This window comes from Wyeomyia smithii, chromosome 2, assembly GCF_029784165.1.
Source record: "Wyeomyia smithii strain HCP4-BCI-WySm-NY-G18 chromosome 2, ASM2978416v1, whole genome shotgun sequence".
NCBI lineage: Eukaryota > Metazoa > Arthropoda > Insecta > Diptera > Culicidae > Wyeomyia > Wyeomyia smithii.
Genome location: NC_073695.1, coordinates 70,229,529 through 70,244,133, shown reverse-complemented (window position 1 = coordinate 70,244,133; position 14,605 = coordinate 70,229,529). Strand labels below are relative to the sequence as shown.

Here is a 14,605-nt window from a genome sequence, read left to right as displayed (position 1 = left end):
TAGAAAGTCCAAAACATAAGTTGTTAGAAAATTAATGATTCAAAATTATTTATACGTAATCAACTTCGAATACAATATATGTATAAACCTAAAAATGACTTGCTGGAAGTAAATTTAAAACCCGGCCAGCAAAACCGCAAACAACTAAGGCCCTTTAGAGCAGCACGACCCGCCGGACCCTATCCCACGAAATACCCCCGGCACGAACCGACGAACGGCCTGAACGGCCGACATTGACCGGTACTTCCCATCCGTCATCTAACCGATGCCGATCCTGGCTGCGTGCGCTGACTGGAACGTATAGGTACCAAAAAAAAATGAACCATGTGCGACAAGTTTTCCCTTTTATGAAACGCGTCGCCAATGCGGCCATGTTTGGTTCGAAACCTGAAACCTGACTCTCACCTCCGATTCTGCGCTCATTCTCGCCATCAGTTTTGAAGCCGCACGAAAGATTGATAACAGCTGCCGTCGGCCGCGGATCAAAACTGCCAAGGTTTTTTTTTTTCTTTCTCTCTCTTTTTGTTTTTAATTTAATGATGATGTCTGCCAGGCCGGCTTAGGGGCCGACAGTTTGCGAAAGGAAAAAGCCTTTCGCCAACTTGCTCCCCGTCCGTCCGTTTACCACGTCGCTTTGACAGATCGGGATCAATACCTTTACTCTTACCGTATTTCGTACTGTCGGGGGGTTCGAATCGATGACGAAGACCAGGGTGTGCAGCAGCAAATTTCACTCCCTGGGGCCGTCCGCTGCGGTTAGAGGTATCTCTGGAAGGTAGCTTTTAATGAGCATAATTAAGCTGATTAGATTTTTTATTGACCCGTGCAAGTGGTTGTGCGACTTTGATCTTGCGTTCTTTCTTTCTTTCTCTTTCTCTCATTTCAGTACTGACTATAGATAAAATGGATTCATTATAGTTTTTTTTTTTTGGTTTCTTTCAGACGTGGTTCTTCACTGACACTGACGATCAGCATTATCAAAAGTTGACCAGTAAGTATCGATTGGGATTTTATTTTATTTCTGATGTTGCGGTCTCACTAATGGAATCCCAGGGGCTTCCGTTGGATGGTAAATAATAAATCTTCTTGTTGAGACAAATTGGTCAGACATCTCAGTGACTTCATCACATGAAACTGAAATAAAAGTATAGCTTACTTACATTTTACCAGAATAATTGCCATAAATATTCTTTGCTCCTGGCAAATGTAAATGTAGCTCCGTTGCCTTCGAGCCTTCACTTTCGGTTATGTAGGTCATCGCGTTGCCTCAACTCGTAACATCCACAGGGCAACTTAAATTAAATGCAACACCTGGCAAACCGGTAGGATTTTGTCGTACGCGGTTCTTTGTTGTGGTCACTATGTATGTAGATTTTCAATAATATCTAGTTGCATGCAACCTGCTCAGTTAAATTCCGTTTCAGAAAACATTGGGCTGTGTGTTTTCGAGTACATGAATGCTATAATCTGTTCGATGCCTGAGAGTGATCCGTGTAATATTGATAACAGATTTCTATGAATCTACTTTTATAGCTGGTGAATCGCGAATTACTTACGCAAAGGGTGTATTTTCATACGGAATACCAGTTTTCCAAAATTAATTTTTATATATTTATCTAAAATTTAACTTAATAAAATTCTGAATATTTTATAAAATGTTTCCAAATGTCAAATTTCAACAAAAAAAAATCAAAGAAAAATTGATTGTATTAATTTAAAATTTGGTATTTGTTGCAATTATGTATTTTGATATTAAGCCCACACAATTGTGCACATATAAATGATGAAAACCAAAACTCAAATCGAAATAATTCCTAGATAGATAAAAACACTTCCTTTTTTTTCATAGCAGCTGCAATGTTGACAGTTGACACTAGCAATGTGTCTGATAATACAATGAATTGGACGTCCAAAAACCGAAATTTAGTTTCAGTCACCTTCTAATTACACAAATTTGCAGGCTCGATCGGAAAGGATTATTTTTGCAAACTATTGTAAATTTTCTGCAACTCGTTTCTAGAAAGTTTTTCAATACACCTAAAGCTTTCTGTGCATTAAATAACACGGTTAGATTTTGGTACATGTGTCTTCGTTTTTTTTCAACCATATTTCATTTTTTCTTGACTCTTCTTTAACCAATTTTAGTTCAACAACTTCCAAAATAACGGTATTATGATCCTTTATGTTGCCACCGCGGATGGCCGAAATCGGTAAACTGGTTACGGATGTATGGCCGAAACATGTTGCGGTAAAATAATGGCCATCATCAATTGTCTTTGATGGTCATATCAAATGCTTCGGTCGTCATAGGCCAAATCTATACCGGTAAACTACTCTAACGATGGTAGTCAAACTATACTTAACTAAGTTCGTTTTCCTTTTTTTTGAAATAAAATAAGCTGTTGGCTTTAGGAGTAGTCGATAGGCCAAGACTCATTTATTTTTGGCACTACCTATTTATAGTACATATCGCGTACAATTCTTCACATGACAGCTGTGTGAGGTAAAAGTGGTGATGGGTAGAGAGACCTAAAATGGAGACACTTTAGGCGCAAATATAATTTTTCTCATGCTACACCACCCCCCTTAGAGAGAATAATGTAATATGGTGAATCTATTTTGAAAGGTCTTTCCCCAATCTTCTCGCACAAAAAAAAATTGGTTTCCAGATACTCCCTCGATACAGGTTTTTCAAGAAGTAAAAAATGAATCATTAAAAAAAACATTTTTTGTACGCTTTAATTTTGGCAACACAAAACATTTTGGAATATTGTCAAAATCGAAAGGGGTCTACTCTTGAATCTAAAAAAAATGCTCCATTTGGGAAAAATACACAGCTTGCTAAACCAAACACGTGTGCAATATTCAATTCAAATAAAAAATGGCGGACAAATCCAGCCAATTCGTTTGCTCTGCTGAAGACATTAACATTGTCGGCATGACTACTGCGGCAGTGGCAGAACTGTACACAAGACTAAAACGGGAAGCAGCGAGGATTGGGTTGTTCGTGAATACGTTTAAAACCAAATGTATGCAAGCCGGTGGAACCAAAGCCTACTGACAACGCCTAGGCAGTAGCATTACGATCGATAGGGATGAGTTCGAGGTAGTCGACGAATTTGTCTATCTTGGTTCACTGTGGACAAATATACCAATCGTGAGATCCGGAGCAGTATTATCAGCGGAAGTCGTATCTACTATGGGCTCCACGAGCAACTGCGGTCGAACAGATTAAGCCTGCACAAAACGCTCATGAGACCGGTTGTTCTATACGGGCATGAAACGTGGACAATGCTCGGGGAGGACCTGTGAGTGCTAGGAGTTTTCGAACAGCGGACACTGAGAACGATTTTTGGCGGCGCGCAGGAGAACGGAATATGGAGCCGGAGAATAAACCATGAGCTCGCGCAGCTCAACGGCGAATTCAGTGTTCAAAATGTGGCTAACGCTGGACTGGTACGCTGTGCAGGGCATGTTGCAAGAATGCCGGACAAATACCGTACGAAGATAGTGTTTGCCTCGAATCCGGCAGGAAGAAGACGGGTGGGGGTGCGGGGGCAGCGGGCAAGATGGGTAGACCAGGTGGAGCGCAATCTGCCGTGGAGTACACGGTTAGAGCGGCTGCCAATAACCGAGTGAATTGGAGAAACTTTGTGAATCAGGCCATGTCATTATGACGGAATATCAAATAAATGAAATAATGTCCCGCCCATTGTGCCCTTCCAGATTTAGCGACATTCTGGATACTGGGTTCGTCGTAGAATTGCTCGTGATTCATTCTTCGCCTGTATACGTTATCCTCACTTACTCTGCCGAAGATGGTCCCAAGCACACTTCGTTGCAAAACGGTCAATGCTTACGAATCCTCCTCGAGCATTGTCCATGTCTCGTGCCCGTAAAGGGCATCTTGTATATGGTGCACTTGGTACGGGGGCAAAGTTTACCAGACCTCAACGTCTTGTGAAGTCTGTAGCAGGTACGTTTTCGAGCTACAGTACCTACATCTATGGATTTCTTTGCTGCAACTGTTGTCTGACGCTACCAATGATTCGAGGTACACAAATTCGAATTTATCTTCGTCGAGTACTCGCTACGCGCTCGATTCCCGCTGCTGGCAGATACTAGCAGATAGATCCGACAAGATCCACGTCGTCAGCGAAGCAGATGGCTTCGTTAAACCTTCAAGCGCTCTATTAAACAAGAGGCAGGAAAGACCGTCGCACAGTGGAGCGACTCCATAGAAAGGCTGGCCAAGCAAAAAAAGTGTCGGTAAATGCGACAAAAACTTGGTATTTACATAATTTTGGGGCGCTGAACACGAATTTGGCATCAATTTTTTGTTTGGGGTCGTCCATAAAGCACGAAATTCAATTTTTAATATTTTTTGGCACTTTTTTCCTTTTTTATAGAATGATCTTTCACCACAAGTAGTGCCACCGGGCGTCCTTCTCATTAAAAAATACGTAATTTATGAACTAAATAAATTTTGCCGAAATATATATATATTTTTTTAAATAAACTAAAACAACATAAGTAATACAAACTAATTACAAATTGAAAAAATCATCATCAGCATTATCATCTTCCGCTGTGATCGCTTAAATCTCGTGTTGAACTGTTTCCAGAAAATTTAAAGTTCATTATACTTATCAGCAGGAAAAATGTCTTTCGCTGCAATTTTCATTTCTTCTAGTAATTTTCGATGTTTTATTGTTTCATATATATGTTATCTTCCTAATCCGGTTTCTATGATTGAAGAGGACATTTAAATACATGTATAACACCATGAATTGACAACTTAGTAGACATTGAATTAGGTGGTGCCGCTGAAGTTGAAGGCTCCATAATAAAATTCAACGAATTTATGAATTTGAAAACCAAGCCGCTGGAATGACACAACGTTCTAAATGAATAAGAAATGATGCGGAGGGCGACGACTGTTCTTTGTTTTTTTCTCGTTAAGCAAAATGTGTGCTTTATTTTTGTATGCCAACGAGTGCGAAGCGAAAGCAATCTTCAAACGGGCTATTGTTAGCCGGAGTTTGATGGTATGAATTTGCTGCTAGTATTTGACACTTCAATCAGTTTAGCGAATTTCATGATCATAAACTGAAAAGGGGTGAATGTTTTCAATATTGTTTTGAATTTGCAGAAAGCGATAAAGTTTGACATAATTAAAAGTTTCATAAAGATTTGTTTACTATTTTCTTATTTAACACTTATTTTATAACTTTTAATTGATAAATTTTGTAATTTTGTCCAAATTTTTATTTTATACTTACGGATTGAGTTCGATATCATAAATTTACATTAATGGGGTATAATGGTTATGATTAAAATTAATCCTGGATAAAATTTCGACCTCAAAAAAAATGAATAAAACTGCTATCGCTTGTTTCACTAAAGTGGCAATTTGCGCAGTTTTGCGCAGCAACGGCCAATATGCATTTGAGAGCTTACGTTTTACCTAAATTTTGAATGTAGTCACAACCGTGGCAAACTGCGGCAACAAAACTTTTAAGTTACTTTTCTACAAAAAAATCACGTTTTTTCAACTTTTTTCTAGTGTCAGGCCTATTATGATTAAATTTTACAATATCTAATGAAAAGGGTTTGTTTTGCACAATATTTACAACAACTTTTTCTTTGACGTCAAAAAAATCCAAGCTATCGTTGAAGCTACCGACCGTTTCAAAGTCATGTACTTTTTTTCAAAAAAAAAGACAAAAAACGTCAGTTCGCCAAACTTTGAAAAGTCATAAAAAATTCAGATTTCATGATATTGCGCCCAAATTTTAGATTTAGACACTTGAATGTTATAGCAATAAAGGAAAAATATTATAAAACAGCTAACGAAAAAAATTTTTTTGGCTGATGGCCAGCGATTCCCCACTGTGCGTCGCCTTGTCGAAGTCCCTTGCCTGTTTCAAACGGTCTTGATAACGCATCCGAAATCATCATACAGCACTGTAACTCATCCATGGTGACTTTGATCAGTCTTGTTAGTTTCCCAGGGAAATCTTTTTCGTCCATAATTTTCCATAGCTCTATTCTGCCCATAATTCAAAAATTGGCTAATATGCCGTAGGCATCGAATCGAGAAATACACATTTGAAAGTTTTTTGTCGGTACAACATATTTTGACTGTTCATGACAACTTTTTTATTGAGTATATCACCCTTCATATATGCTGGAACCTTGCCGTTGAGTTGAAACAGAGAAATCTGTAGAAAAATTCCATCCGCCACGTATTTTTAACACAGTAGCCGTTTTTTTCAATTATAAACGAAAGGTCAGTTGACAAAACGGTGTGCAATTTGGCTAATATCCATACGATGTGAATTATATCGTACTCGTTGGTGATGAAAATGGTTTCAAATTTAATAAAACAACACGGAAATACAAGTGAGGATGAAAAGAATGACGAGACAATTGTTACGTGCAGCAATATAATAATATAACGAAAATATTATTATTCATGGTAATCTCACAATCCACTTTCCTATTTTTTCTCATCAAATCCAAAATAAAATCTGAATCTGCTCTTTTGAAGTAGAATACTTCTCTCAGGAAGTTCGGCTACATAGGGATGTGAAATGAAAATCTAAAACCGAAAAAAGTGAAAAATATGTCCAATTTCAAATGCTAATAAATCGGTTAGTATTCGATGGATTTCCTTCGTTCTTGCAGCAATAGATTGGAAAATCTTCTAAGATTCTTCCCAAAATAAGATAATTGTAATTTTATTATTTACACTATTGTACTATTGAAAATAGTCAAGCCGTGTCAAAACGAAAAATTCGACCTCTGATTGGTCGTTATATGCTTGCTTCCCAAGTACGGTCGACAGGATCATATACCTTGCAATTAAAAACATGCTATTTGGCCTATATAAGAGCCTGTTTCAGCCGGAGCCGCTCATAATAGTTCTAGACAGCGACAACAGCAGTCGTCCTTCCTTAGCAGCAGCACTAGCCCTGTGGTTGGTCACTACGTCTCAGGAGCAGCGCGGTTTTTCTCAGCGTGTGTCGCCAGACAGCCATTATTCCCCCCGTGTTGGAGCAGCATGAAGATTGCCATCAGGAAATCCAATTTTGAAAATCAAAATGCCTTTTTGAAGGCAAATGAACAAGTCATTGAAAGTTAATAATTTTTGTCAACGCAAGCAAGCATTCTGTGTTGCATCCTAGCAATTTAAATCTGTCGCACCCGTCGAATTTACTGAATGTAAAATAGCTTCCACAGTGCATGTTGTCCGTGTATCTTAATTCCCCCAATGTTAGGGGCAGGGCAGCTCAAAGGTTGTAATTAGCAACCGATTTTGAACCGCAAAATGCTTTTTTTCAAGGCAAATAAAAAAATAATTGAAGGTTAATAATTTTCTGACATCAACACAAGCAGACATTCTGTGCGGGATGCAATCAAATTCTGTTGTAGTTGTCTAATTTTTACTTTATTTAGTAAACCCCCCACTGTAAGGGCAGCGCAAAGGCTGCGATCAGCATAACCGACAATGAATAATAAACTGCCCTGTTAGAACGCATTCACAAAAGCAGTTAGTTCGACTGTGTAGAGCTAATATGAAGTCGATTCAATCAATCAGCATAAACAGAATTTCGTCGTCTCCCAGCTGCCAAGTTGCAACATGATGCAACACGCAACAACGAGCAAACGAAATCGCTTGATGTTACAAACCGCAATAAGATACGGGTTAAAACCGTTGCGTTTGCGAGAGCACCATCGGTGTTTATTCGCTGGATACAAAAATCAAATGCGAATTGTGGAATAATTTGTCTGAAGAACATTAGTGAATGGAACAACTGAACTGATAGAGCGTGGCCTATTACGTAGCACCCTTCGGCTATAAAAGAGTGTTTCTGGGTAAACTAGCTACATTCATTAGTCGGAAGGTGAGCTGGATGGACCGTCCATAACGTTGACAGCAGCAGCAGATATCAGCACTCAGCGGTAACAGAATATATCAGCGGGTTGCGCCTATGGCTGCCTTCAAATTAAACAAATCACTTGCCCTGTGGTTGGTCATCACGTCTCAGGACTCTGCCTGAGAACGAAAGCCAACGCGAGCGATCGGGCGAGATTTTTACCGTACATCAGCCGGCACTTCCTCTAATGGAAAAGTTGGATCATTTTGTTCAAAAGAATATTACTGTCAGTAATATTACAGAGCTGCGATTGTATTATATCCGAAATGGAATTGAACAATTGTTCTTTTGAGGACAAATAAAACACTTAATTTGAAGAGTTAATAGTTTTGGGTACCAGTAGCAGTATGGTAACAGCCTCAGCGGTAGGTGCAGCCGGTACTTCCATGAGGCGGATGTTATAAGGAAGTAAATGGAAGCGGCATGGCGAAACAGTTCGGGTGTGCTTAGACGCGCGTCATTTTCGTTGCTGATATTATTCCCCACATGAAACGAAGCGCTTTCGTACGATAGCGGCGGTATTAGCGGTAGATGCATTTGCCAACACTTACTCCAGTAAAGCCGTGTCTAATTTTCAATGTGAAAACACCTTTCTATTGTGTTGGCCGTGCACATTAGGCCTCTGCCAGGCTAAACGCGAAAAGCGGCGTGAACCGTTTCGCCCGGCCGTAGGTTAATGTGCAGCCGTAGCTGTGTAAAAGTATTCTACTTCAACCTCGCGGTCGTGGCTTTGCACACAACCCTCCTGTGATTTTTATTAATATTACTCCTAATTAAAGAGCTAAATATCACTTTTTTAAATGTAAAAATTTATGACAGAAGGAAATAGTCACACGTTTTGATCATTGGGTTTCGCAGTACAACAAATAACTTCTTGTAGCATCAAATATTCTTCGTGAAGAAGTCAAATTTGATGCAAGGGCCTAACGATCGCTCACCTGTGGCCAGTAGCCACCAAGCTACAACACACTTTCGAAAGTTAGAAGAAACTTCGTGAACATACCACAGGTTCATATTGGATATTGGATATTAGCCAAATTCTCAATTATTCTGGATATTAGCCAAAATTGTTTCACGTTTGCTGCCTTCCCAAATGCATTTTTTGACAATCGGCTTCCGTAGGGAACTTGTTTAGGGTGAGTACCATCACGAGAAACTGTTTTCTCGATTTTGGTAAAAATGGCATATTAGCCAATTTTTGAATTATGGGCAGTATTGGGTCGATAGTAGCGTAAGCGGCCTTGAAATCGATAACTAGAAGTAGCGTTGAGACGTGATATTCGTGATAACGAGACGGCGAAACATGATCTGGAAATGTATCCTATAAACTGCGATAAGAATCGTGATCGATTGCTAGTTCTACAACTCCGGTAAATGTTTTGTATCCCAGATCTTGACTATCAGCTAGTGCATCCAGGAAGCCAATTCAACCGAAAACAGCTTGATAAGCTCCACTGCGATGCTATCTTTTTCAGCCAATTTGTTGATCTTGAGCTGCTTGATAATATCCTTAACTTCATCTATCATGAGGATCGGTGGGTCTCCCTCACCCGCTGTACTGACGAAGTCGCATATTCTACCGTCTTGGTCCTCTGCCTCTGTGCCATTCAGGTGTTCATTGTAGTGCTGCTTCTACCTGACGATTACCTCACATTCATCCGTCCAAATTCCTTCTTTCGAGATAAGAATGGGACAAAACCTGCGCGGGATGCGTTTAGTTTCTTATAGAGTTTACGTGAGATATGAAGTTTTGAGGATCAGAGCTAGGTCAGTCGCTTCTTCCAGGTTGTCAGTTCACCATTTAAAGCCCACCTACACGCAGAATAGTTTGCCGATTGATCCGTTCCGTATTTCTAATTTCGTTGTTCGTGGTTAAAGAAAGGTTTCGTTATGCTACCAGGATTGCGATACCTACATCCTGCTGATGGGGCTGCCATCTTGGATGTAGCTGGTGGGATACAGCATTCCAAAATACATCTGCCCGCTCCGGGTCAGACGCTGTTGTACGCCGTCCTTAATATGGGGACACAGCCGCAATACACGCAGAATATCAAACCTTTATCAACCCATGTGTCCTCTCAATTTGGAAAACAATTGCTCTGACTCCACGCATAAGTTGAGATACTGAACCACATCAATATTGTGCGGAATTAGCACAACTGATGATTGAGATTACCGAAACTTCACGATTTTTGTGTGTATGATACACATTCTAAGTTCAATCTCTGTCCAAGTGTTCACTGTACAACTGTTGCATTATGGATTTTACACATTTTTGTGCGAAGTTAGAACAATCATTGTGCGTCTAGTATTGTGCCGTGTCAAATAAATGTTGTGTGAACAAAATCACAGGAAGGTTGTATGCAAAGCCACGACCGCAAGGTTCAAATAGAATACTTTTACAAGAAAGATAACCCGGCTGCTTGCGTGCCAGTCATTTTTTCTAGTAAATAAACGTTGACCGTTAATTGGCAGTATTGTAATTTCACTTTTTTTGATATTTTGAATGAAGTTTATTGAATATTTTTAAAATTTTGCGCAAATGAGAAGTTGAAGTGCTGCCGAATTGTAATATGCACATTAAATACAACATCATTAAACGGGAACGGAACAACAGCTACAGTTATGCAGAACGCGAGCTTTACATTTCAACACAAGCACGTAATAATAGTCAGAGTATGCATGTGGATGAAGATAATTTACTTTGGATTATAGCGCAAAACGAGAAAATATTAACTCTTCAAATATTCATTTGTGTTCTTCAAATTTCAGTTGTTCAATTTAGTATCTGATTAAATGTATGTTTATATCTGATGAAGACTCTCGTATAGGCCAAATGACGCATTCCTAATTTACTAGGTCAATAACTCTGTCGACCGTGCTTGGAAAAGCAATCGTATAACGGCCAATCAGAGGTCGAATTTTGTGTTTTGACAAGGCTCAAGAATTTTCAATAGTACAATAGTTCGAATAATAAAATTGCAATTTCCTGCATTTGGTAGGAATCTTAGAAGATTTTCTAATCGATTACTGCAAAAACGAAGGAAAACCATCGAAAACTAACCGATTTATTAGCATTTGAAATTGGACATATTTCTTACTTTTTTCGGTTTTAGATTTTCATTTCACATCCCTATGTAGCCGAACTTCCTGAGAGAAGTATTCTACTTCAAAAAAAAATCATTGTGCGTTTTGAGAGGACACATTGGTTGACTAAGACTTAATCTTTTATGTGTTCGCTTTAAAAATGTGTGAAACTCATGAAGCAAGAGTTGAATAGTGAGCACATTGACAGAGAATCAGTGATATTTCGGTAAACTTCAGTTTCGGGCGAACAGTTTTTTGGCGCTTAAAACATCGTGATTCATTTTCGTAAGCTGGCACATATAAACGATGGCCCATCCCTGATAGGCATTGACGATCTTTTTGGCCACAGAATTAATTGACGCTGGTGCCAGTAACGTAAAACCGAATCCGTATGAATAAAACTAGAGTCATAGTTAAATGCGTTCGTTTCAAATTTCGGTATTTTCAGGACGGTTTTGCTTGAAATAGCACTATTGCTTTCTACTTTAGTTTTTAGAATATAAACTTTAGACTGTCTAATTCTGAATTCTTATTTCAAACTTTCACTTTTTGACTTTTTGGTTGTAACCTATTAAATTATCAATAACTTTCCTGTCTTGGACATCGGCTACTGTTGAGTTCCGATTTTCGAACTGATACATTTCCAACTGTCGACTTTTGACTATCGATTTTGGAGTAGCCTTTAAGTTTTGAATTTCAAGCTTTTTAATATTTTTTTACTGGTAACTTTCGTCAAAGGCCGAAAGTTAAAGAAGATTTGTAAGCTGCTGCAACAAACAGAACAATTATTTATCGACTCCTATGCCTTTCGTGATTTGAAAAAAAAAACTGTCGGTTTCATTTTCATCACACCGAGAGTTGCTTTCCAAGATGCTACAAGATAACAAGACGAAATTGATGGCGCACATCGAAATGTATATATTTTCAACAACCATCACCATCAATCATTTTGGCGTCGTATGTTGCTTCCCGAAATGTCGCGGCATACGGATTCACTGACTATTATTTTACGACAATTTCAGACTATCACCAGCATTTTGTCTATTTTCCCGGAAACCCCCAAAACAGCCTCGTATACAAACACTCATCAAACTCCTTCAATCGATCATTCCGATTGAGATACTTTTACGATCGGACCACCACCACCATCAACCATAACTCGGTTCGTAGAAACATTCTACCGCATTCTGTACGGACTTGCACCTAGAGAGTTGATGGGAGCAATTAATCAACTTCGATCGCCGTGTAAATCTCGAAACCACTTGTGGCCCAGCATTCGCCTGTGAGCTCATAGTTTCGATAGCAGAAGCAGAAGCAGAGGATTTTAATTCGTTTTTAATAATATGAAAGAATCCCGAAAATGAACCGAACCCACAACCAGTGGGTCTCGCGCCTGGTTTTGTTTCAATTTATTTTCCGCTGCTTCTTCGAATTTCCTCATCTCCTCCCACAACGAGTTGAAGCAAAGTCGTTATGTTCGACGTATTTTATATTCATTTAAACTTTTTATGACAGTTTATTTACTAACCTCTCTCGGGTAGTCGGGAAGTTTTAATCGTTTTATAGGACCTGCTCGTATGGGAATGACCGCAGGCTGGTTTATTCCGAACTTCCTCTTCTAGTACCAAGCATTCTTCAACCAGTATGATGAGTCTCTTCTTGCCTCGTTCGTTCCGAAGCGGATGGGGGGAAAGTTTTTTCTCCGAAAAGTTTCATTTGAGACTTTGGATGGCAGGTGGGCCCAGAAACTGAATGCATTTTGTAACAAATCACTTTAGTAATTTGTTAGAAACTTTAAAAAATGAATAACGCTTTCCATCTCGTGCATAAATTTTCACAAAATTCCCAAGAAACTACTGCGAAATCCATTTCGCCGCCAGTCAGCGACGCACTGCGACCGATCGACGACAGAGACAAACAAACCTAATTAGGACAAGTTGCGCGCGAGAAGATCCAGAAGCTGATCTTTTTATTCCTCTTCTGATCCATCTTTCTCGCTTCTAGATTTACGGATACCACAATCGGTCCGAACGAGCGACATAACGCATATCGCGTCCCCCGAAATCCCAACAATCTAAATAAATTTCGGCTTGTTAGCGAATTCTGATCGAAATACCTCCTAATGATGTGAAATTCTTCAAATGGTTCAGCCAAAACTTTTTGCTTCTTTCATTTTCTTTTTACCCCTTTTATCGGATGCGGTGAATGATGCTTTCAAGTCCGATCCCGGACTGGTGGACCTTCAGAAACAGCCACCAGTGTGGGATTTTCACGTGACCACTGCCGCGTTCATTCGGCGCGGGTAGTTTGGGGGGTTAAAATATGCCTGGAACCTGTTTCTTTCAAACGATGCACTTTCCCCCTAGGTCACCGTGTTTCGCTTTGATTCTAAGGGTACTGTTAGTGTTTGGCCAGTGTCAATCCCCGATCGGCAAGTGCGTATTTATTTGTTTATGGAGTGCCTTCATATAAGTGACGCATTACATTTGGTAAATAGTTACAAATGGCGACTTTTTAACATCATTTAAATTTAGTTATTGAAATTTCACTATGTCACCAAACATGTCATTCATCCAAATTCGAAAGTATGCGTATAATGCGGATTTCTTGTTGGTTTTAAAGTGGGTATTCTATAAACCAAACTGCTGCTAGGACATTTTTATTCGTAAAATATTAATACTGAAAACATAAAATTCACGAGAACCAACGAGATAGTGTCTACTTCAAAAAAAAGTGGGCACTGATTGAAAGGCGAATGAAGAGCTTCCCCGGTTGACGTCTTCTATACGAGCGAACTGTTAATTTTGATATGTTTACCCAACGTAACTACTTTTAATAATAAAATGGTGGAAATGGCTCGTATCAGAGGGTACACACAAAAAGCGAACAACGAGTTATGACCGTAAATCAGAGTTATCGCGCAGAGTCTGTGGTAACAGAACGGCCATACTTATATATGGTGGTAGTGGGTACGCAAACAGCACGGAGTGTCCCGGCAGGCAAGCGCTGATGAGGCACCCAGCTTGGCAAGGCGGTCAGAAGCTGTAAAGGTATATTTATATTAGTACTTGAAAGACCACTACACTGGAACGGAAAATCGAATCATAAAATTCAATCAGCTCCAGACTGACGGGGATATCTTGTCAGTCCGTTCTGTTTATCCCTCCCTGGCTACACTCACTTGGGTGACCCCACCGATACAAGACGGCTGGCAAACGGACGGACAGCTTAATTTGTGGCGCGAGTGTGTTGATATATTATTATTATTTATTATTTAAAAGGCCATATAAAACTATAATGGGACCAACATCGCTCGAGGCTCCATTATTGCCCGCAGAAACGCTGCAGGATTTGAAATAAATTACTGTTTTGACGTTTCGGCGTTCGGTGTTTTCTTATTCTAATATTTTGCAAAAATTACGGCCGCAGACGGCAAAAGTGTCATGAATTGGTGCTATATTGCCAAACGTGGGTCCGCCAGCCACTGATGGGGTGACAATTTATTCCAATTGGTCTGGAGCAGCGCGTTCTACCCACGCTTGTGTTTGTTTTTCCCCGTGGATCTCAACGGAGAC

The 14,605-nt window shown here is 39.6% G+C and overlaps 1 protein-coding gene across 1 annotated transcript in view; it reads left to right on the top strand.

The window, feature by feature from the left end:
* Window positions 1–14,605, top strand: part of LOC129724966 (fringe glycosyltransferase) — a 252,940-nt gene that overhangs the window by 95,631 nt on the left and 142,704 nt on the right. Inside the window, exon 3 of the mRNA XM_055680283.1 lies at window positions 943–991. Within this exon, the coding sequence (XP_055536258.1) occupies window positions 943–991 (49 nt within the window). The remainder of the gene's footprint in view (window positions 1–942; window positions 992–14,605) is intronic.